The 25,498-nt window shown below is 43.1% G+C and overlaps 1 protein-coding gene across 4 annotated transcripts in view; it reads right to left on the reverse strand.

Moving 5' to 3' along the window:
• MAP7 (microtubule associated protein 7) overlaps positions 1 to 23,459 on the reverse strand; it is a 102,875-nt gene extending 79,416 nt beyond the window's left edge. Inside the window, exon 1 of one of the 4 annotated variants that reach the window (XM_081187883.1) lies at positions 23,309 to 23,459. In XM_081187883.1, coding sequence (XP_081044009.1) covers positions 23,309 to 23,369 — 61 coding nt within the window. In that variant the 5' untranslated portion in view covers positions 23,370 to 23,459. Of the gene's footprint in view, positions 1 to 7,972; positions 8,725 to 23,019; positions 23,102 to 23,308 lie in introns of those variants that run through there. The other 3 variants (XM_081187882.1, XM_081187880.1, XM_081187881.1) reach the window with 3 other exon arrangements.
• Positions 23,460 to 25,498: the final 2,039 nt, after the last annotated feature.

Raw genomic sequence — 25,498 nt, forward strand, 5'->3', positions numbered from 1 at the left:
TTGTTTTCCTTATGGTCTATCAGTATCCATCTGTACATAAAGTAGAATCCCTATTTCCCAATTATCCAAATTTGCTTTACACTCCCTTTGTAGCCTCTTCTAACATAATCCAATGATAGAGTACATCTGCTTATCTAAATATTGTGGATTCTCCTTCTGCCTCCCTCATCCAAGCATATTTTTTTTCAAAAATAAAAGGCATTTAGTCTGTATTGCACACACAATGTATTATTTTTTGCCCAAATATATATTTGCAGCATGATGGCATATGCATTTTACCTCAGAAGTCAGTCACCTTTTCATAACGCTGAAAGTACTATAGGATATGAACCCAAGTCAAAGGAATAGGATAATCTATTTGCTCCATTTCTAAACCAAGGGAGATGAGCAGGGACCTGAAAGGTTATCGGGTAGTTCTGTGCTCTGTTCAATGCATTACCCAGTCTTGAAAGAGATCTGGTAATCCACCACAGGCAGAACTACTGCATTGCAATAAATAAACTTTGGCTATATACAGGTTACTAGTGCCTGGTTTACAGTGAATATGACTTCAATTCCCTAGAACTGTTTGTCAAATTAGCATGTTACTACCCATGTCAGGAATGTACATCAGTCCTGATCTTGCACCACTGTATGTGCATTAGGCAACTTATGAATGCAGGAAGCTTCCTTATATATGGAATCAGATAGTTCATCCATCGAAGTACAGTATTGTCTACAATGACTAGCAGAAGCTCTCCAGGGTTTCAGAAAGGACACTTTACCAGCCCTAGCAGGAGATGCTGGGGATTGAACCTGGGACCTTCTGCGTGCAAAACAGATGCTCTAACCCAGGCTTCCTCAACCTCAGCCCTCCAGTTGTTTTGAGACTACAATTCCCATCATTCCTGACCACTGGTCCTGCTAGCTAGGGATCATGGGAGTTGTAGGCCAAAAACATCTGGAGGGCCGAGTTTGAGGAAGCCTGCTCTAACCACTGAGCAGTGACAATCTCCTCATTTTGAAATGAATGAATACAAATTTTCATATTTATAAATGTATTAAAATCAGTTGCAAAGTAGGACGTTTGTGTATGAGTTCTTGAAAGTGTGATATTACGGGCACCACCCAATTGGCTTTTCCTAGTTCAAACTAAATCCCATAGAAACAGGTGTTTTTTTTTCCAAAGCTCAGTCCAGAACTAGAAAAAAAATTAAAAGGTGCTGACCGAGCAAGGAATGCACTTTCACCAGTCTTCTAAAAATGTTTTTTCTTCTTCACCCAAAAACCAAGTTTATTTTATATCTATGAATCAATAAATTTATTATAATATTATTGGTTATTACCATTCTGAGATCCTTTGAAGGGTGGGATACACATTTAATAGAATTAATAAAAAAAAATTTGTGCATGTATACTTTTATAATGTGAATTTGTTTTAAGATACAATGCCAACTGCGACTGACCCCTGTTGGTTATGGGTAGGCATACCACAGTAGGAAACCTGTGGCCATCCAGATGTTGCCACGTCGTAAATCTCATAATTCCTGACCATTGGCCATGCTGTCTGGGGCTGATGGAAGCTGGAGTCCAACGACATATGGAGGACCATGAGTTCCCCACCTCCTGTCAGCAGATGAAGCTATTGAGCAAGGAATACATACAAGCATCACATTTGATTTCAGCAGCCATAAGGTATGACTGCAGGCTAATTCAGGGAAAGGCAGGTCCTACACTGATAATCAAGACCAGTGCAAGCAGTAATGAGGAAGAGACAACAAGTACACCCTTGACAATAACAAGGCATCCAAAAAGCAGAACCTCACAGACACTACTACACTTACAAGAGAAAGGTGCAGAGACCAAACACTGCTCATTATCTAATTTAGAGCTGTGGCCACAGCCTCCTATAGCATATCAATGACATCTGTGTCATAAAATGGCTATTAGGAGCGGCCCTGATGTTCCTGGTAAGGCAAGGTTTGGTAGCAGCTTTTTCAGTTCACTAATACAGCACTGGAAAGACGGGTTTTTCCATTCTGTGAAGGGAGGGTGGCTTTTTTTCTTTTTTTGAAGAATAGAAAGGTACAATAAGAGCTTTATGAGTAAGTGAGCTAATGCAGTTCATGTGGGTGTGTTGGGACAGGAATAAGAATTGTTTATGTAAAGAGTGAGGCATCTAGTTTCCTTCAAAGGTTAAGATAAGCCAGCATAGATGGGCACAGGTTCGATGATTTCACAAAGTTCTAGAGTGCTTCAGCTTCTGCCATCTATCATGGCAAGTAAAACATCCCATACCTGAACTGGTGCAAGTACTAGGTAAGATGTAAAAGAATAAGCTAGCATGGGAATCAGCCTGTCTTTTCAGATTTAAGAGCCAAGTTTCAGACAGACAACCACTGGCTCAGCTGTGAAAGAAAAGGCTTGCATTTCCAGTTTTTTTGCCCTGTGTACCTTCTCTGGATTTCAATTTCCACAACTACCACCAGAGGTCTAACTCGGCTCCCTTCAACCCTTGGCAAGGGGATGTATCAGCACCCCTCGTCCCTTGCTCCCTTGGAAAGGAACTGTATTGGTGCCTCTGAAGCTGGGAGTAACAATGAACCAGAAACTCAAAAGTTTGCTTTTCATCACCTTTTGTGCTCCATCAATGACTTCCTCCACAGCCACTGGGGTCAGGCCTTCACTCTGTTCCACTACCTCCTCCTCCATCAGTCCGTCTTCCTGCCTGCCTGCCTGCCTTCCTTCCTCCCTTCCTTTGTCCTCTTCCTGCAACTCTTGCCTGCTCCCTCCTATTTTTCCTCTCCAAGCCCCACTGGCTTCTATAGCAGCACTGGCTGACTGTGGAGGAGGCCCCATAGGGTTGCTGTAATGGTCCATGCCAGCGAGCTGATTCCTCCGCCAAGTCACACAGAGGAGCCTGCACACCTCACCCAGCCACCCAGAACAGCGGAGGAGCAGCCCAGAGAGCAGGTAGGTGGGCTGAGCCAGAGTGGAGGGGTGTAATTTTTGTGCCCCCCTGGCCCTGGGCCCTTGGTGGGGGCCAACCTAGCCAACCCCTAGGTACACCCTTGACTACCACATGTCACTTTTTATGACTACTAACATCATGAGTAAGTCCTATCGACTGAAAAAGTCAAGTTTCTCAGTCCCATCTTCTAGAACAAATACAATAAAATAGCCCACTGCCTACTTTCACAAAATTAGATACAACTTCCCATGCCCTGTACATACACACATAACACACTTTCAGAACAATGAAGACTACAAAATACACAGCTGCTATTAAAATAAATTTCTCTCATCTTTCTGGATGAACAAAATAAAGCTCATTGCTGGAAACGCAGTCACACAGTATCATTAGCATGAAAGCATCAGATGTTAAACTTCTGTGATCATCACAGACATCCCTGCCATGCACCAAAGTTAAGAAAAAAGGGGCCTTTTCTTCATTTGTTTTCAAAGTGTCAGAGAGAAGGAGAGAATTGATATTATTGTTCACAGGCCCAGAACACATTTGACTGCCCTTGTTATCAGCTGACTGAAGATTCTCTCTGCCTCATTTCCTCTTTAAACATTTAGGTTTCAATTTATTTGTTTACTAAAAATAAATCAAAATTACAAGAAACTTAGATGCTTAATTACAAAAGTCAACCACAAACTTGTTATCACAAAAGTCAGTACCTGAAATGAGTACTAAATATAGAGACATGACTTTTAAGACATAGGAGAAGTTGTTGTTGGCTGGTTAATGTTAAACAAATACTAACATTGCATCTGGATGAACAGGTAGCAATACAGAAAAGAAGAGTCTGTCTTTAAAGAAATACTGTAGTTAACGTTTTGTTTCAAAGGCTTCAAAGAAACAGTGCAAGCCTGACTGTATCTATTCAGAAGTAAGTCAGTAGGGCTTACTCCCAGGCAAGTGGGGTTAGTACTGTAGGCTAAGTCACTTAGCTCAACAGTCATATCTTTTAAAGTAAAAAAAAAAAAGCAACTACTTTCCCCTGTTCAATGGACAGATCAAAAATATAAACCATAAGCCACAAACAATGGTATCTAAAATAATGGCTATTCCTTACATTCTGTTGAGTCATACTTTTCTAAATCAAGAGATAGATCCATCTAGATGAGGAATTCGACTCCATCGCTTAGAAGTCTCCCAGCTAAAACAAGCTTATGATTAGCTTACTTAAGTTGTTACCCAAGATGCTCCACATGTGTGCTACTGAACTGCTAAAGGCCATTTGTTTTAGCACTACAGTGGTGCCTCACAAGATGAAATTAATTCGTTCCGCAAGTTTTTTCTTCTTGCGAGTTTTTCGTCTTGCGAAGCACGGTTTCCCATAGGAATGCATTGAAAATCAATCAATGCGTTCCTATGGAGACCATCCGGGGACAGAGGGGAAGCACCGCGCGCCTTCCCCTCTGTCCCCGGACCTGTTTTAAAGCAAGGGAAGGGGCAGCGGGGAGAATCGCTTCTCCCCGTTGCCGCCCCTTGGTTCAAAAGGGGTCCGGGGAGAGAGGGGAAGGTGCGCGTGCCTTCCCCTTTGTCCCCTCTTTTGGAGCAAGGGGCGGAGGGGAGAAGATCGCTTCTCCCCGTTGCCGCCCCTTGATTCAAAAGGGGTCCGGGGAGAGAGGGGAAGGTGTGCGCGCCTTCCCCTCTGTCCCCTCTTTTGAAGCAAGGGGCGGAGGGGAGAAGATCGCTTCTCCCCGTTGCTGCCCCTTGGTTCAAAAGGGGTCCGGGGAGAGAGGGGAAGGCGCGCGCCTTCCCCTCTGTCCCCGGAGATTGCGGGGCTGGCAACGGGGAGAAGCGATCTTCTCCCTGCTGCCCCTTGCTCCAAAAGAGGTCCGGGGACAGCGGGGAAGACGCGCTGCGCTTCCCCGCTATCCCCGGAGCTTGCAGGGCAAGCTTCGTTTTGCGAAGCAAGCCCATAGGGAAATGCGTCTTGCGAAGCGGCTAAGAAAACGAAAAACTCCTTCGTCTAGCGAGTTTTTCGTCTTCCGAGGCGTTCGTCTTGCGAGGTACCACTGCACTTCAAGAAGCTTTGCACAAGAGGGGAAGAAATGACACCAGAAATTCAAGGACTGATTTGCATGACTGGGGTTTTGTGTTTTGTTTTGTTTATCCAAACCAGGTTGCTTTTCCTTCTATCAACTCTGTCTGAATCAATGTGCACTGAACCCAAGAATCAGCAGTTGTGTACAAAAGAAATGGCAGGCCTCTGGTTCACTGGGAGTCCAGAGTGCATCTCTGAAAGTATATAATGGCCATTATCAATTCAAAAATTCCATTTGCCCATCACAGTTAGACAACCACAGCTAGAAGAAATACAAGTAACAAAAGGTACTGGAGCACCTAGAGAAAATTAGAGTCCTGAAGTGATTTACAAGGACAGAATACAATGAAAAGCCATTAACATAGGCTCAATGCACAGAGTTACTGAACAAGGAGAGGAAGAGACACTAAACAGCTTGCAAGAAGCCTAGAAAGTTGCCTTATCCGTATTGACAGCAGCTCTCCAGGGTTTTTGACAGGAGATTTCAGAAAGATCAGGATAAAGTGTCACTGGTCTTGCAAGCATCACCAGCTGAAATTGAACAAGCATCATCTTCTTCTTTTCATTCAGAAGAAATAGCAAATTGTTTTGGTGATAGGTAGGTGGACTTAACTGCAAATACTGGAATATGGAGAATACATTCATAAACAAACTGTAATATACAATAAATGGCCAATAAATCAGGATTTCAATGTAATGAGTCCACTTTCATATAGGCTGATATAGGCCAACAGATCTGTCACTCTCTCTTGCAATATCACATCATATTGCTAAGGGTTTCACTGAACCAAATGTGTACATTATTTGTCTTACACAGAAACATACTTATTTCTTTCATATGTAAACCACCCAGAAAAACTGGTTGAAATTTATAAATCTCTTCTAAATGAATTGCAACCAAACCCCCAGATATTAACAAAATTTACATGTAAGTCAGTACTCCTTTATCAATGGAAAATTTCCCCAAGTAAACATGTTATGAATCTCAGTCTTGATGGTGCACTTATAGTGAGGCTTCAAAGTACTTTAAAATGACAGCCAGGTAAGATTTTCACTCCAGCAAGCTGGGGGAAATGGTACTTTGAAGCTTTAAACATTATTGCCCCCATCTGTTGGCACACATAAACAGCAGCAACAGTGTAGGGCAGGGGTCAGCAAACTTTTTCAGCAGGGGGCCGGTCCTCTATCCCTCAGACCTGGTGGAGGGCCGGACTATTTTTTTTTGGGGGGGGGGAATTCCTATGCCCCACAAATAACCCAGAGATGCATTTTAAATAAAAGCACACATTGTACTTATGTAAAAACACCAGGCAGGCCCCACAAATAACCCAGAGATGCATTTTAAATTAAAGGACACATTCTACTCATGTAAAAACACGCTGATTCCTGGACCATCTGCGGGCCAGTTTTAGAAGGTGATTGTGCTAGATCCAGCCCCCAGGCCTCAGTTTGCCTACCCATGGTGTAGGGGCACCAGGTTAACCCTCCTTAATATCATGCAAAACTCACTTTGAAGAGAGCACCCGAATGGACACTTCAACATGAAAGCGAATGTCCAAACAAGAATCTGTGTCCTGGAAATTGAAGTGCTAAGGTAAACAAGTTTGGAAGGGCTCAGTTTCTAACAAGCCCATTTGCTCCAAGTTAATTTCCCCCAGTAATTGCATAGAATATAATTTCTACTGGGATTATGACATACGTACATTAAAATAGATAAACAAGAAGCTAAAGTAGCTGTGGCTTTCCCAGCATAAGTAGTTTGGGACTTGGGGTGGGGATTAACAAGAACAGCAAATATTCAATAGCTCACTCAGGTTTGTTGAATAATTTTCCTCCATTTCCAAGCAAGCATTTAAAAGCTTTGAAGTGCATATTTTGAAGTACCCAGCCTCCTGGGAGTTAACTATTCAGCTGAGCACATGAATGTAACTGTCATTTTCAAACAAACTAGCACAAGGTAAACATGAATGCTGTTTAAATCTGTAAATATTAGCCTGTCAAACCCTCCCATGGGTTATCTGGCTGAATGAACAGGGAAAATAAATGATCACTATGTCAACAACACAACTGAACTGTGTGAAGTCCTCCTACTTAATAAATACTACCAAAAACCTGACAGCTGTTTTTCATGATTTCACAGTACTGTTAGGAAGGAATTCTAATGTAACGTTTTCAATTCTCACAGCTGAGAATCCAAAGGTGAAAAAGCAGTAAGAAGTGCAGTCACCCCAAGTCCCAGGTCAAAGGTTGAGACTGAATGGCAGATAATCAGAACCTCAAAAATCCTGGGGGAAGGGAAGCTATTATGATGACTACAGATGTTTAGTTGAGATTTTGCCAAGCAATTCTCTATAAAACCTCCTTTCAAAGCATGTCTGGACAGTATTGATGTTTTGGGTCAGATGTTTTAAGTACTGTACTTGAGCAAAAATTTGTACCTAACTATCTATAACGCCACCACAATCTGCACAAACACCAACTGAAAATTTCATATTGCGTTAGTTTCCTCAGTCGTATGGTTTCCTCGGTGGTTTCTCCATTTTAATGACTTTGTTTTATCAGAACGTGCCAAAGGAATAAAACAAACACTTATTCCCTAAATAGAAACACAAATGCCTCTTTACATTATCAGAGCTTCACTGTTAACTGCCTGTGTGACTAAAAAGATATAGCATTTTATTTTATGTGATAAACATATCACAACACGAAGCAGAAGGGACAGGTTTACAGCCCAGAAGATTTAAAATCCAGAAATCTAGCAATAATATTTCACTAGAAACAAACACGTTCAGCATGCAAAAAAGTCACTGAGATACAAAACAGACAAATCCTACCCATTATGAAGAATAAGCAACACAGCTAGCAAAATATACTATTTGCCGAGCTGAATATCCTACAGAGAGCCCTCGCTCCCTGTATTAAGTAATGCATACCTTTCAGTCTCTTGGAATTGCCATTCTTTTGCTGCTCATCTTCCTCATTAATGGTGAACAGAACAGGTGTATTTGGCCTCACGCCTGCCTTCTTTAGCCTCTCTTGCCGGATAGCGGTTGACGAACCAGGCATGTTGCTATCTTCTTCCTTACTACAATGTATCAGTCCCAGACTCCACTTAGCAGCTAGCTAGCTGCAAAGCAGCTCGTTCATTTGTAACAGTTCCCGTACGGGTATAAGCAGTGCACAAACAGCTGACGAACACCAACATCCACTTGGCAGACGAGGGCCTGCAGTTTCCTCCACCTTGACGGAATAAAATAAAAGGCCTTAATTAAAGGCCCATCGGTTTGGAAACCTCCTCCTCCTCCTCCTCTTGACGCCTTTAAACCTGTTCAGTCAGATCCCACGTCTTCTGTCCTTCCTGATGCAGCACCTTTCCCCTCTCCCTGTATCATCTTCTTCTTCTTCTTTCCAGCTACTGCACACTGAAATATTCAGCAGGCAGCCCAAGAGGAGAAAATATGATACGCCACCGTTAACAGTTGCCCTGACAACAGTGACATATCCTAATCAAAAGGAGGTCCGTGAATGTCGTCTCCTCAGCTGCAGGAAAGCAGCCTGCCGGAATGTTCCCTCTGTGCACTTGCTTGCTGCTGAGGCAGAGGAAGCCAGCGCACAAAAGGCCGAAACCACCTAGCAGGCTGGGCTGCTCCTTCTTCCCTCGGAGACTGGGCGGAGGAAGGATGGAGCTCCTGCTTGCACAAGCAGGGAAGTTCTGAGGAAGGGAAGCCGACTAGCCTGCAGGCAAGCAGGTAGTATTTTTTGCCAGTTCCTCCCTTAGCTCAGAGTCTGCAAGTTTTACCAAAGCAGGCTCTCTCTTTTGAATTCTCCAGCAACGCTCCTGTTCTTGCAATTGGAAAACATGCTCCACGAAGAAGGTAAGTGCATATTCCGTAAAGGGCAAAAATCTCAAGGCGGTACACAAGTATTTTCTTGTGCAATTAAATAAGAAGATTTTTTTTTTATAAAAAAAAAACCTAAGGCAATGTACCTTGCATGAATAACTGGTGTTCCCTTTGGCAAACATTAACTCGATGCAGCACAAAGGTTATTTGTAACAACAACTTAAGAGGCTAGGACAAAGTATTTATCAAAGTTTTCCTGCAGTCAAAGTGTAACATGACAGTGCTCTTTGCTGTTTATAGTACATAAGTCTGCCTGTACATTCCATTTCACGGTCAACTTTGTTTGTTGGTTTACTTCCTTTTACTATGCCTTTCCGCTCATGGCAGCTTAAAATGTATAGAGAAACAGATCACAAAATATACACTAAAATTGTAACAATGCATAAAAAAGAAACAGCACAAAGCAAGTTTTTTTAAACACACACATACACAAACAAACAAACAAACACAGCAAGGAAATTAAAAAAGGAGAAAAACAGAAAGCAAACCAAATGCTTGACTGAACATAAAATCCTTTACATTTCCATGAAAAACCGCACATAGTCCCATCTGTGCTATATATTTAATGCAGTAGCATACCACTTTAAACTGCCATGGCTTCCCCCAAAGAATCGTGGGAATTGTAGTTTGTTAAGGGTACTGAGAGTTGTTAAGTGTTATTATCCTCACACAGCTACGGTTCCCAGAGTAGTTTAACAATCAATATCTCTTCCCAGGAAACTCTGGAAATTATAGCTCTGTGAGGGGAATAGGGGTCTCTTCCTGTCCAGGAGGATCCAGCGGCAAGTCTGGATGAACTGAATGAGAGTCCAGAGCCTGAGGTACTTCACTGAGAAACTGCCAACCAAGGTTCAATGGCTCGTTCCTGGCAATGCAACCCTAGTATTTCCCACAACAAACAGAGTGAGGAAATTAAAGTATGCATAGTACATGAACTTCTCTCGGCCATAAAGGCCGCTTGGCAAAAAAACTCATTCGTTTCAATATCCAGTGCTTGAGGCACTTGCAGTAATTTTAGTACTAGACAAGAAACAAACCTCTATTTGCCAGCACATCCTGCAACATTTCTTCTTCTCAACCTAATCCGAAGAGGCTATATGAGGCAAATCTCGAAAAGTGTACCTAGAGGATTTTCAAAACTATAGCACTCAGGCACTGGTGGAGGAAGAGGAGTGCGAGGGGAGCGCACCGCCCCCGGCAGTGCAATCCCCAGGGTGCCATTGCGGCTGCCCACCCCCACCCCCGCACCCTGCCCACAGGACGTGCACCCTGCCCCTGCCCCCGCCTGCTTTCCACCCCCCAGTGCCAGAGCATGAAGCTCCGCCACTGCACTCAGGGGGAGGCTGAAGGCTGGGGTGTGTGAACATGTTGTGTGAATACATTTTTTAAAAAGCAGTTCTAGACTAAGTTGTTAAAAGTACATTTCTATTTTGAAATTAATAATTCTGAACAGTCAGCTCATAAAAATATCATGGCAGTGTATAATAAAACCATCAAAACATTACCAAATCATGAAATACAGAAAAAAATGGCCAACACTGAATTAATTCCTTCTCTGAAAATGATTGGCAAACCAGAAATGTTTTCAGCAGATGAAATATCAAAATTGTAGGCATTTGTCTGATTTCAATAGGAATAGTATTTCAAAGCACTGGTGGTGTCACAACCCTCACTTTTATGGGAGACGCTTGCTCACTTAAATTTGTTCAAATGTTGGAGAGAATTTGCTAGATGAAGCAAAATGGTTTCTCTAATACACCTTTGACTGAGGTCAAAGGTCCATCTTTCACACATGTTTCTATGTATTTGTCATTTTCTGTATTTGGCCTCCTTGTCACTCTCTACGAAAACTCTGAAAACAAACCCAGTGCAAGGTTATGTAGATGGACATAACCTTGGGCTAAAGATATATGGGTTGGGTTCCCTTTCTGAGTTCTTCAGAACAAAACAGATGCATGGCAATCTGGGCCAGACTTGGAAGGCCAAACTTTGCCCTCGGTTCTAGATACAAGCCCTCATTCCATCCCCCATGCTCAATGGCTAGTATTTGACTAGCCAATAATAGGTGGGATGGGAGACTTCTGAAGATTTTGTGAGCACAGAGAGAAACACTCATAGAATCCACATGTAAACAATGGCACAAACTACTGAGCTAGTTTTGCCTCACCATGTTTCCAGTTTTGTTTAAGCTCCTTCCTTCTTGGCAGGATTCCAGCTCTCACGTGTGACACAAGGTGTACAATGAGGCAGAAAATTTTAAGAAAAGAGTGTGAGCCATATGTAAACTGAGTAAATCCCTGCATGGCCCAAGTTGCTCATCCTTCATTAGTTTCCCTCCCAGCATTTTTCAGCCCATCTTCTAATCTAAAGATGAACTAGAAACTACATTTCTCAAACTTTATCCACAAAAATGCACACATACTGTACTTTAAAAACTACATGTGCACAGATATTCTTGATTAAAAGAATAAGCCAAATATTTTTGGTTATTGTAAGCAGCACAGTCATGTCTTAAATGGGCTCCTCTCGCCCTCAGAGAACAATAGTTTAGAATGTGTACAATTCACATCTAACAGTTCATGCCAGCTAGCTTTATTTTGATTTAAATAATAATAATATGAAGATCTAAGTTTCAAAATACTTCAGAGCCCATTCCAGAGATGTTTTTATTTAATGCTTTCCAAGGGGGCATTCAGCATGGAAACATGCTTTGAATCAAAAGTGTGTTGTGGGTATGTTGGAGATAGTCTTTACCTCAGCTGAAACTGAAAGAATGAAAGGAAGCAAGCAGCCTGTGGGTTCCTTCCCTTCAGTTTGGGACCCCTTCAGTTTCCCCCTCACACATTAAAGCCCTATGATGGGACAGGGAACAATTGACCTTTCACGATTCTTTAAGCCACTATTCCCCATCCTGGTACCCTCCAGTTGTTTCCGACTATAGCTCCTATCAGCCCCAACTTTAAGATATTGAAGGGTCATTATGAGTAGGGTAGTGGGGAGCTTGCTTCCAATAAGTCTTCTTCCCAAGAATACGTCAAACTGCTAGTGAGGCTTGTCACAGATTAATTTATGGGGAGGAGGGATAATTTCCCCTCATGCACTTGTCCATTTTAGGACAACATGCTCAATGTGACATTTTTCCAAGGGACTTCGCTTGTAAAAACATAACTGTGAATTTCCCTGTCTATATCCACCAGTTCGTGAATGTGTTTTATTAAATTTATTCCTTTTTTCTGAGAGCTTCAGAAAAGGAAAGACCATCAGACATGGGGTGGCTGGTTTTTGCAAAGGATTCGCCAGAGCCAAGTACATGGCCTGAGGAACTGAACTGTTCAATTGCAAATGATGGCAGATGATAAAGATATCAGCATTGAGCCTTGAGGTCTTTGCCTTTCCTGAATGCTTCAAATATGAAAGGAACAATTGGGATGCACAATTATGCTTCCCTGGCTTCAAAAGTAGATGGATGAACACTTGGGGACAGACTACACCACTGAGGAATTCAGGCCTGTATTCAGGGCTACATTCTCTAAATGTCTTGTCTCATATTAACCTGCCACATGACATTCTCAAAGTCACTCAACTTTTCATGTTTCTACTTTGCATGCACACCCTGTAGTCTAACTTGCTCTATGATGTATAATTTTGCACTGTAGACCACCTTCGGTGTCCTTGTCACAGAAAGGCAGGGGGAAATGCAAATATAAATACACGAGTACAGGACAATCTATTCACACCATTTCACCTTCAACAACATCTTCCCCCTCCTGAACCACAAATTCTCTTTTAACAACGGAAGTCCTTGCTAAACAGGAGCATTTAGAATTCCTTAGGGCATCTACATTCACCACAGAATAGCCATGATTCAGAAATGTGCCCATCAGGGTGTTTCTCCCTCAACAAACTTCCCATATGAGACTATGGCTGTATAAAATGCATTTGCATGTGGCATCTCCTCCTGCTATCACAGTGACAGATAGATCCACTTCAGCAGCAATTATAGGAGGTGGCACTTCTAAGATTATGCCACGCTGTGCACATTCCATTGTGAGCACACACCCTCAGCACTACCTTTACCGCAGCCTTTCCAACCTGATGCCCTTGCAATGTTTTGGACAGAGACCCTGATTTGCTGCTCCTTTGCTGCCATCAGAAATAGTGGTTTTTTTAAGCAACACCTTTAATAGGTATCAAATTTGAACACTGATTCTGTCAATGATGACAGAAAAAGTATCACGGCACCTTAAAGTTATTAGGCCATAAGTTTTTGAGCATATGATTGAGTGTATTCTAATCTGCGAAAGCTGATGCCTTAATACATTTGCTCCATCTTGAGTGTGCGGCACAAAACTCTTTGCTATTTTTGCTGTAACCAACATAACTATCCCTCTGGAAATTGTCAGTGCAATACCGTAAATAGAGTACAGCTGATTAAAAATGAATGAAATGATCTACTACACACTTAAATATGCAGCAGGAGTCAAAATAGCTGAGTCCTTCCTTAACTTTGGGGGAAAGTTATATGCCATTAAATGAGTACTCTGGGTATAAATTGCCATCGCTAACTTAGGAACAATGGAATGAACAGGTTTGCACTTGGAAGTAAAAACCATATATAAAGCACTTTTTTCAGAAATATGGGCCTACTTCAAAGAAAAGTTAATACACCAAACATAAACATTAATATTTCCTCAACATGGCGCCAACACTGATATTACCATCAAACTAAAACCTCCCATCTCTACTTCTTAAGTGGTATCGCCTACTAAGCAGTTAATTCCTCATTATCCAAATATGCAGTGCAATTGTGTGTTTACTTCTTTCTCTTTCTCTCTCATCTCACTTACTCTAGGAGATTGTTTCATTTAATTCTCTAGAGCTTAGGCATTCAGAATGTTTTTCTCCTACTCTAGTGGTCTGGTAGTAGTTTTTGTCATGTTGTTAGAGAAAGATGGCCAATTTAAACCCAAAAACAGGTTTGGACATGTTTGGTACTTGCATTTTTGCATTTTTTTTCCAAAGTAGAAAAGAGAAGCATGTTGTCTGGTGGCTACATACTGCCTACTTAATTGAGATAAATTGAGGGATAATGTTTAATTATCTTTGACATGCTAAATCCTTTTCCACCTTGAAAACAGATGAAACACTTCCTTTGTATGCATACTCACTTGCGCGCTCTCTCTGAACTGCTTCAGAGTTTATAACATGCCTTCATCATTTACCACACACCAAGATCCCTGAACTCTAAAAAATAAATTTCCAAGCCCACTAGGCATATGAGCTTTTAGAATGGTGGGCCATTAAATTATATTTCCTGCCATTTCCCTTGTTCTATAGAATGTTGCTATATAGCAAATATCATCAGCTATTTCCTTCAGACATCTTTTGAAGGCATGCCTCTTTTCTTCAGGCTCTCTCTGGCCGTTAAAGCTGAACTCTGCTTTTCTACAGTGTGATGCTGTGTTGTACTTTTTATAGCCTTTAATGTTGCTTTCAGTGGTTTAGACCATTGGTTTTATTGTGCATTTACTGTATACCTTCTGGATATTTTTAGAAATGGTCTTAAAATAGCTCAATCAAAAGAGGAAGATATGTGCACACATTTTGCTCCCTATACTGGAATTAACAGAGCAATCATAAATGTGCATATGGTGAGTGAAGTGGTCGGAGATTTGTCCCTTTCATAGACGGCTCTACCATTAGGCTGCCTCAGGTAGCAGCCTAAGGCGGGGGTAGGAGATTCAGGTGCTGTGTGGTGCTGGAAGATAGAGCTGTTTGTACCACATGGCTGGCCGTGTGTGTGTGTACGCGCATGCGTGTGCCAAGCTAGCTGTCCTCGGGTGCAATGGAAGACGCTGTCCTATCACCAGTGCTGAAGTAAGATTCAACTGAAAATTCAGTCAACTTCCCTAAGTGAAATAGAGGGCAGGAAGGGCACGCCCATTTGTCCACATCTTACTCCAGACCTACCTGTTAACTCACTCCAAATGGTTTCTCTCTTGCTTTCTTGCTGCTGTTTGTTTTTTGCTTACTGAATTGCCCCCTCATTTAAATTAGCAGGAGGGAAATTAATTATTTAACAGACCTGATCTGGGTGACTGTCAAGGAAGGAAGGAAGGAAGGAAGGAAGGAAGGAAAGGGCTTTGAACCCAATGTATCCAAGATTTTCCCAACACAGCCCAGAGCATCCCATTCCACTGGTGGAAATGTTGCTATCATTGCAACTATACCCACAGAGCTTTCTACAGATGAACCAGAGGCCTCCAGGACAAGAAGGCCATGGCCAGCCAGCAGAGGTCCTCCCTGTTGGTGGCCACCCTTCTGCCTCATCCTAAACCCCCTTCAGCCAGCCTTCACCAGGGGTTAGGATTGCTCTGCAAAAGGTCTCCCTTATACTTTCCATTTTCTTTATGAAATGTGCAGTAATCATACTGCATATGACTGTGAAACTTTTTATTATAAGGCTTTAAAATATTGCATCAGTATTCTAGAAGGCATTTATGTTTTATATATGTAAATATGTGTGAGAGCACCTTCTGAAATATGTTGCTTTTAAATGAAAACCAATCTGATCTTGACAGCTTTTAATTTAAAGAAATTTTTTCAGCTCTTTTTCAGGGCCATTATCTGCAATATCATTTTAATGAAAACTTGTTAAGATCAGAGTATGTTATAATACAAACATTTCAACCGTCTTCAGAAAGTGGCATCATAAACAAATACAGGACATCCTTTAGAGAACAGAAATAATGCTACCGCTCAGCAGCATATCCTTCAATTAAAATGTCAGCAGCACCATCTTGTGGTTCAATCTGTGTATAAATGAATCCAGTCACAGAGCAGCCGCTATACCTAAAGCGTGATAGTGTTTGCAGTATTTGATACCTTATTTTGCTTCACTACTCAGTCTGTGCCTTCAGACTGCGGATCTTCAGTCATTAACGTTCTGTGTATGTTAACTGGTGGCAAGAAACACCCCTTCCTATATTTACTATGTTTTTGTGATAAAATAAAATTTCAAAATGCATCTGCTCTCCAAGGGCAACGGTAAATGTGAGACTGTCGGGCAGGTTCTTAAAAGCTCAACCTTGCCTTCATAAAACATTATGTTATCTCCCTGACAAAGTGCCTTTGGAGATCAACACAGGGCGATGATGGATATAATGTAAAGAGAAATCACAGCAGGTTCTTCCTCCTCCACTCCTCCCCTGAGCACAGTTTCCTTCCTGCTTCACAATTTGCATGTGAGGCAAACACATCAATGAATCACATTACTCTTACTCTGGATAACTCCAAAGGCTCTAGTCTAGCACCCTGCTCTCACAGATGCCTAAGAGATGCCCACAACCAGAACTGGAGCACAGCAGCACTCTCCTCACCTGCAATTCTCAGCAACTGGTATCAGGTGAACTACACACTTCTTTTTTAGAGCACTATACAGTGGTACCTCGGGTTACAGATGCTTCAGCTTACAGACGCTTCAGCTTACAGACTCTGCTAACCCAGAAATAGTACCTTGGGGTAAGAACTTTGCATCAGGATGAGAACAGAAATTGCGCGGCAGCAGTGCAAGGCCCTATTAGCTAAAGTGGTACCTCAGATTAAGAACAGTGTCAGGTTAAGAACGGACCTCCAGAACGAATTAAGTTCTTAACCCAAGGTACCACTGTATATGCATTTATATGTTTGTTTGTTTGTTTGTTTGTTTGTTTGTTTGTTTCTCTCTCTCTCTCTCTCTCTCTCTCTCTCTCTGTGTGTGTGTGTGTGTGCGCGCGCGTGCGTGTGTGTGTAAACAGTTTTGAAATTGCTCCAGGAATTAAAGGAATTTTATGACATCCAGAGAAAACCTGACTGGTATTCATGATTTTGACATTTTGTTTGCCTGCCACTTACAAGATATACCTTGTAAAATATACCTAGTAAAAAATAAAAGCAACAGCCAATAAGGTGAATCTTCCCATTCCCAGAATCAAAGTAAAACATCCACTCTCAAAATAGTACATGTTTGTGCACAACCAATGGAGACCAGGTCAGACTGTCTCCTTGGGTGGAACTAACTTAAAGCTATTTACTTGACGAAAAAGACATACTCCATAATTAGAAGCAAATAAACTTGATCCAAAGTGTAGGAAGTTCTGTATCCACAAGGCTCTCTCGTCTCTCTTTTTAGAAAGGAAATTTGATAAAGACACGGGATGTGGATCAGAGCAGATATGTGTTAGGACTGATGCATTTATTTCCCTTAAAGTATTTTCCTTGACAAAAGACATCCATTCTCATGCACAAGCAGAGGAAAGGGTGACAGCTCAGGGGAAGTTTAGTGAAAAGCCTGAGCCATTTCTAGTGCAAGATTACCAAAAACAGCTTCCGTTTTTAAACACTTAGTATGCCATCCTGCTTACAGTTACAAGTGCACACGTCTCAAGGATTTCAGTGGATTTTTCACCCTGTAATGGTGTGTTCCACTACAGCCATTAAAAAATATAATTTTAAACAAATAAGAAAGACTTATTAAAATGTAACTTGTGATTCTTGGCTTCCACGTGTTTTAAGACTAGATGAACTTTGATACAGAAAGCCACTTAAAAGGTAGCTTTCATTAAGTATGTCCCAGCAAACAACAGACTACAACGTCCATCAGCCCCAGCCAGAAAAGCCAGTCGTCAGGGTGCTGCAGTCCTGCAACATCTGGTGGGGAATGGTGACTGCTTAGGGAAGGCTGATCTAGAAAAGTGGCTCACGCTCAGTTACAAAGAAGATGGAAGAAGAAGAAGAAGAAGAAGAAGAAGAAGAAGAGTAGGAGGAGGAGGAGGAGGAGTTTGGATTTGATATCCCGCCTTTCACTCCCCTTCAGGAGTCTCAAAGCGGCTAACATTCTCCTTTCCCTTCCTCCCCCACAACAAACACTCTGTGAGGTGAGTGGGGCTGAGAGACTTCAAAGAAGTGTGACTGGCCCAAGGTCACCCAGCAGCTGCATGTGGAGGAGTGGAGACGCGAACCCGGTTCCCCAGATTACGAGACTACCGCTCTTAACCACTACACCACACTGGGAAGAAAGAGGAAGAACTCTTCATAAACTGATTAAAGGAAAAGAACTCTCCTGTAAATAGTGACGCCTATGCTGGTATTTCCTATGGTGCTGCCATCCATCAAGGGAGAAAAATCTATTTCCTCTGTAGAAAAGAGGATATCTCAAAACATGCCACTGAATATAATTCCATGTCCTTGTGACTAACACCTCCAGAAAGTAATTAACCTGCATTGCAACCTATTCATTTCATCCACCTACACACTATTAGGATTCTGCTACCCCATATCCTGGCATGGCACACATTGGCAAAGAAATTGCTTTACATCAGCTAGGGGCACAAAAATACCAGGGACTGATTTGAATTACATTTGCCTGAGTTCCAGCCTTTTATTAATGTGATCACCTGCTACACCTTGTTGTAAGATAACTTGCATATTATACATCCACCCACTGCAAAAGAGCAAACTGAAAGCCCTGCATTTCGAAGGGAGTTCTGTAACAAACACTAATTCTAGGATGTAAGGAATTAAATAGATTCCGGGGGGGGGGGTGTGAAACAAACAATTTGCACAACAAAAATCAGAGTCAAGATGTTACTTGGCACATTCAGTTCTGAACATCATGTGAGATTTTGAAGGAGCAAGCTTATGCTGAATACAGAAAAACCAAACCATTAAGCAGCTTGACCCTATTCAGAGTCAGATGGACTTTTGTGGGGGTGTTGCTTTGTGCCTTTTTTATGAACTGGAGCATTTTGCATGAATGTGTTCGTATTATAATGTATGTCCATTCATACTTTGGTTTTAAATCTGCTGTTAGTTGCTTGGAAGCCATTAGTGTAACAAATAACAAGGTAAGAACAACAACAGCAGCAGCAGCAGAGTTTAGGGTAAATAAGCCCACTGAAAGCAATGGGCTGTGGTTCCCCCAACTCTGAATAGGATCAAGTATGTGCTGTTCTCAACTGAGAGATACTTTTAAAAACTCTGGTACAAAAGGTAAAAGCATATGTTGGCTCACAGTTTCCTTTGTCTGCATGTCCCACTTCCATTAGTCATGCCAACAAAGCAGATGATCAGGTCCCCACTCAGCAGAACAATCAGAATTGCTACCAAATGCAGCTGGGTGGTGCTGTGGGTTAAACCACAGAGCCTAGGGCTTGCCGATCAGAAGGTTGGCAGTTCGAATCCCATTGCTTGGTCCCTGCTCCTGCCTACCTAGCAGTTCGAAAGCACGTCAACGTGCAAGTAGATAAACAGGTACCGCTCTGGTGGGAAGGTAAACGGAGTTTCCGTGTGCTGCTTTGGTTCGCCAGAAGCGGCTTAGTCATGCAGGCCACATGACCCAGAAGCTATATGCCGGCTCCCTCGGCCAATAAAGCGAGGTGAGTACCGCAACCCCAGAGTTGTCCGCAATTGGACCTAATGGTCAGGGGTCTCTTTACCTTTTACCAACTGCAGCAGGGGTAGCTAACTACATTTTGAAGTTAGTTAAGTAACGCACCTTACCATTTAAAGACGTGGGGAAGCTATTAAGTCCAGAGTCTCAAAAACTCTAAATGTGCCACTGTCTGCAATAGACAGGTCTTCCTTCTTTGGCCAGCCCCACTCAAGACCATTCTTGAGCAAAAAGAAAATTCTGAACCTTTAGCTTTCCTTCTGGCTAATCTGACTCTTTCCTCTTATGCTCATGCCGATATTTCACTCTGTACCTTGTCACTCTTCTACCATCTTTGTCTAAAGTAGACTGAATACTCTCTGGGCAAAGATTGCATCCCTTTCACATATTGCAGAATACTTATTTATCACATAACATATCAAGGTGGTGTACAATACATACACATATAATAAAGCACAGAATGTCATCAAAACAATGCAAAATAATCATTCAAATGACTGGCTAATCTTAAGAAAACTTAAAAGAGAATAGGCCTGGCAGCATAAGGAGGTCCTCAAGTAACACCTGAATGTCAGTACCGAGAATGCCTGCAAAATACCTGCTGGACACTGCGTGGGGCTGCTGACACTAAATGTCTGACTTCTAGTTGAAGCGAATCAGGTAAGTCTCTGTAAACATGGGAGATTGAGCTGTGATTTAAGAGCTCAGGTGGTCTTTAAGGTATCCTAGACTGAGGGTGCTCAGAGGTTTATCTATTAATACAAGAACCTTGAACCTGGCCCAGTGTCATATTGGCAGCCACTGCAGATGTTTTAGAAGATGTCACATGCTATCAACCACCTACCCCCATCAACAGTCTAGCTGCTGCATTCTGCACTAGATGGAATGTCTGGTTCAGGCCCAAATGCAGCCCCCATATAAAACACATTGCAAAAATCCAGTCTTGGAGATACCAAGATATGACAGTCACCAGGCTACTCAAATATGGCTGTATCCTGCACCCCTGACAAAGCTACCTAGCATGCAGTTTAAAATGGCACTGTAGTTTTGCTGTCAACTATTCAGGGTATCTTCCAAATGCCCCACACTGATTCAAAAATATTTGACTGGATCATCATGCACAGATTAATCAGCCTCTATCTCCTGGTGCCTTAGAGATGCTTTGGACTACAACTCCATTAAGCCCCAGTCAGCACACCTATGCTAGTTTAGGCAAATTATTGGTTAACGTTATTTGCAATATTGCACTATGCTTCTGTAGTTCAAGAAAGAGAGCTTTCTTATTTCAGAGTTTCCATTTCCATGAAATTGCCTGGCAGTTTCACACCCTCCCATTCAGCTCCTCATCCAGAAATGGTGCATAAAGTGTTAAGCTACAGATCTTTAGCACCCTGCCCATGAATCTCTATTCTTTATGGCAATTTAAATAAAACAGATATGTAGGAAAAACTGCAATGTTACACAAGAGACAGACAATATGAGAAACAATGCATGACGAGTATTAGCTTTATTTCAGTGTGTGGCTTCAACAGTACAATTATGATACCAATAAAACAAGGAAGTGCAAATCAGCTCATATAACATGCACTCCCAGAACCAGCTGCAATACTGACCATCCTTAAAATTAGAATACAGTGTACCCAGAATTGGCTATTTCTACTCAGTAAGCTAGTTCAAATTAAAATTGAAATCATTAATCACACACACCATGCCACAACTCTAGCAAGTGTGTTTTTTTCGTGTACGTTCAAATTTATTGCTATGAGTCATTCCATTAGGACCAAGTAGAGTTATCCATGCATGTACTTTTGCACAGGATTTTCGACTGCAAAGCGTACACCTGCCTTTTAGCAGAAAGCTTTCAGATCAGATTAACCACACTCTGTAGAAATCAGCATGCTGAAAGCTTCTGCTCTCCAAGTGCTGCCAACCAAGCTATAAAACTCCAGGAAATATATAGTTTAAAAATAAAACGTAACTCCCTTACACTCATGTCAATCTAGATCAGGGCCACTTCCAAGTCAAATGAGCAAAATGCAAAGGTGGGAGTTGAAGAACAAAGGCAAAGGGCTCCCCACTATCATGTGTGGCTAATCCTGCCAGGAGGGGCTTGAGAGGGAGAAATAGGGTGGCTTGAGAGGGAGAAATAGGGTGACCTGGTTTGACTTCATAGTGGGAGGTTTCAGGCCTGCATCACTTAAGGTACCTGAGGCTTGGTCTTGGTATCTTGTGAGACTTAAAGTGAGAGGAGAGACCTATAAATGTCCAGTTTTCTGGACCAAATTTCCATCTAGTCCTGCACCCTGTATTCCACAGGGGCCAGTGAGATGGCTTTTGGAAGTCTACAAGAAGTCACCAGCCATCTTCAATTGCTATTCCCCATGAACTAATAAGCACATTATTGCAGGACACTGGACCCACTGCAGTTAGTTCCCATTGTTAGGAAAAAGTAAATAGGTTCTGAAAGGGAAAGGCAAAACTCTGTGGGCTGCCCTACCAAAATGGAAACAGTGCAAGGGAACTAAAGAGAGACACAGGCAGGATTATTTCAAGGTGGGCGTTCCAGTAATTAATGAACCAGATGGAGCGAAGGGAGTTTGGGGGCGAAAATGTTCCCTTCTCTGAGGCAGTATGCAATATTTAAGGAACACAGCTGTTGAGTTCCAGGAAACCTTAGGGGGTAAAGGAAGGGAATCTCAGCCAGGATATAGGGAAAGCTGTCCAAAGGGGCTTGTGAACATGCAAGAGTGGCAGGTGGCTCCAGTGGGGACACAACTTCACACCTCCCTCTGCTTGAAAGGGAAAGAGATGATTTATCCAGCATAGGTCCTAGGGGAGCCGTGCCAGGGAAACATATTGGCTTGCTGTCCATGGCAGTCTTTGGGGGCCCTGCAACATAAAACGGGTCCTTATCTGCTAGTCTTAATAGCTACTGTGTTGTATCATGCTCCTACCAACAGAGATATGATTTGCTTAATCCACCTCTTTACTACCCTACAGAACAAACAAACTGTGTAATGGTCTGATGTTCAAAAAAAGCTGGCAAACACTAGATGTCACAGTTCAGTTCAGTTCTGTTCTCTTTAAATGTGTTGCATCTAAAAGTAAAAAAAAAGCCCATGAGCAAATCACAGAAAACATTATAGCACAAGCTGCAAGTGCCAAGATTCCACCAAAATCCAACTCCTTACCATAACAAAGTAAACAACAGAAGATGCTGGAGAATTCAGCAACAGCTTCACCAGTTTTTATCTAGCAAGGCTGCCTTTAATTGTTGCCCAGCAAGCAGATACTCAACAGGTGCAGCTTTTCTCTGTGAAAAGCTGCAATCATTGCTAATGGCAGAGGAACCCTGACAATGTAAGAAAATGGGAGGGGGGGTTAAGAAGGAAGCAAGGCAACTTCACTGCAATTTCTGAAAGCCCAACTATTCTCATACAACCCATTAGTTCTCTTGCACATCAAAACTTTCGTGGTTATGGCCGCACTGAAACCCTCGATTTTATTTTGGGGTGGGGGATTTTATTCTGGATAACGGAGCCTTGGCAAGACATCCTTGACCAAGATGAAGGTCACAAAGCAACCACGGGTATAGGACGATTTTTATTCTTCCTGAGGAACTGGGGTTGTGCAGGTGCGGTGCCCTTACCTGTTCCAGCAGGAGGCGGCCGCCGGACCCAGTGGCCAGGGCGGTCGCCTGAGTGCATCCACATCACCTCAGCAGGCGCGCCTTCCGCGCCAGTCCTATGACTCGCTGGCGCGCCTCCACCCTGGAGCGCATCTGGTGTTTTCAGACTCCTTCCCTCAGCAATAACATCCGGCTTCGAGCCGGGCAAAGAGGGGAGAGGGGCGCACGGGCGCTCGCCGCCTCCCAAACAGACGCCCCCTCCCCGGCGCCCCTTCAGCCCCGTCGGCTGAGAGCCACGGGCAAGACTCACCTGTTTGGGCAGCGGGAACGCCGCTGCTCTTCTTGGCGGCCGCTCCTTCTGCCTCCGCCATGTCGGCTCCCTCGCTCCGGCGCTCCGCCCCGGAGCTGTTCCGTCCCACCCCCGGGGAGCGGAACGTGGCCCGGGCAGGTGAGAGGGAAAAGGCGCGCGCGCCACAAGCAGACCCGGGAGGGAGGGGCGCGTGGCCGGGCTCGGGTGTTTATGGCAGGCAGCGCCATCTAGTGGGCAGGTTGAAGGCGAGGGAGATGATGAGGATGCCGCCGCCGCCGCCGCCTTCTCCTACCCCTGCCTGAGGCGCGACGGAGCCCCACCATCTCCAGCTCTTGCTCAGGCCGGGCTGTGGTGCCTTTAAACGGCACGGCCATGGGGAGACTTTCATTGGCTGAGGGATGGGATGGGGGGCTGCTTGTTGGTCTGCCCGCCCCATTGAAGTCGCTTGGATTGTTCCTGAAGGATTGAGGCTTTTGCCTCGCCCAGAGAACCATTGTTCTGACTGGGGCGTCTGTTCAGCCGACTAAATAAACATGCAACAATAAAGTACGAAGTGGCGCTTCCGCCCGAACGTCTTGAAAGCTGCACATTATTGTATATGGGGCTCAAGGGAGCGGCGGCGGCAGGAGAATTGGCATTTTAATAACCCTCGCTTTATCTTCCGCTCTCGCGTTTATTTCCTTGATTCTGTTGCGATCCAAGCGCCTTTAAGCACCTCAGTCCCTTCGGAATCCTGCACTGTCCGAGCCCCCACCCCCCGGCTAGACGAGCACTTTGGCTAAGCGTAAGGTGGTGGCGGGGGGTGGGGGTGGGGAGTTTGCAAGAACGAAGGGCCACGGATTAGCATATGCTAATCAAAATAAAAAAATTCCTTCCTGTAGCACCTTAAAGACCAACTAAGTTAGTTCTTGGTATAAGCTTTCGTGTGCATGCACACTTCTATGCTAATCGAAATAGAAATCCGTTTGGCTAAACTTTGAAATCCACAAAACAGTCGGGAGAAATGAACTGTGAACTTTGGATTAATTGGAGCCAAAGTGCAGCAACGAACAGCAGCAGATGGTGATAAAGCCACGGTTCATTCCATAGCCAGGAGAAGGTGAATGAAATCTAGTACCGATTGTAAAGAAATTACAGCATTATATAACCCAAAGTAAAGAAATAAAAGAATCCTACACAATGCATGCGAAACAGCATTACAATGACCCATTTGAACAGTCAGTGAGTTTAAAAGCATTTCTTGTTTATGCCTGTTTCCTGAGCTGCATTCAGCTTTACCAAGTTAACCTCAGTCTCTGAACATCTAACTGCATTTATTTTCTTGCTTTTGAGGCTTGCAGAGCTCCTTGTAAATTTAAAGGATCCCTTCCAAGCATTATGAATGCTAGTGCAGAAAGCTCCCTGAGGTCCATCTGACCCTTTTGCAGCAATGGGTACTGAGAAGCTGTGCTTTTCGCACGCAGGCCATGGCTGATCAGCCTCACATGAGTGAGTTGGGAGGGAATGATGTTTGGCAATGAGGATGGAGAGAGATAAATAGGGCAGGGGAGGACATTTGCCATTCAACAGCACTCCTGATGCATTTTTCTTTAAAATTCAACAGTATTGTCATTTGGTTTGCTATTGCTAAATCAGAAAGTTATACTAAACGTATAGTGATGATTTTGGCAGCTGCCTCATTGGTTGGTTGGAAAAGATTGTTGCACCAGAGCAAAGGAGAGTCCAGCCTTGTTGGTAGGGAGAGGGGATTATATTATGTGTTGCCACTGTCCTGTCTTGTCCCTGAAATCTGATTTTGCTACTTTTGGCACACTCAGAATGCCTAATGGGAGTTTTTTTTTTGGGGGGGGGAACCCTCCCACTTTCCAACAACAGACCTCCACCTCCACACACACACCTGCCACCCTATTTTTGAATGGCCCTCAAGTCCAAAAGCATTGCCAGGAAGAGTGCACAAGTATTTGCATGGTACTTTGGATCCTGGTCATAATCTCCTGAGCTACTGCACCAGTGCAACTTTCATGAGGGTACAAAGACAACTCCAGGGCAACACTCATGCAGCAGCTCTTATAACTTATCATCACTAAACTAATATTTTTTTTAAAAAAAAACAACACTACCAACTAAACCAGGCTCCTTCTGTTCTGATACAAAAGCAAGAACTCAGACTGTGCCAGGCTTCTATTGAGA

This window comes from Podarcis bocagei (genome assembly GCF_964188305.1).
Source record: "Podarcis bocagei genome assembly, chromosome: 3".
Lineage (NCBI taxonomy): Eukaryota > Metazoa > Chordata > Lepidosauria > Squamata > Lacertidae > Podarcis > Podarcis bocagei.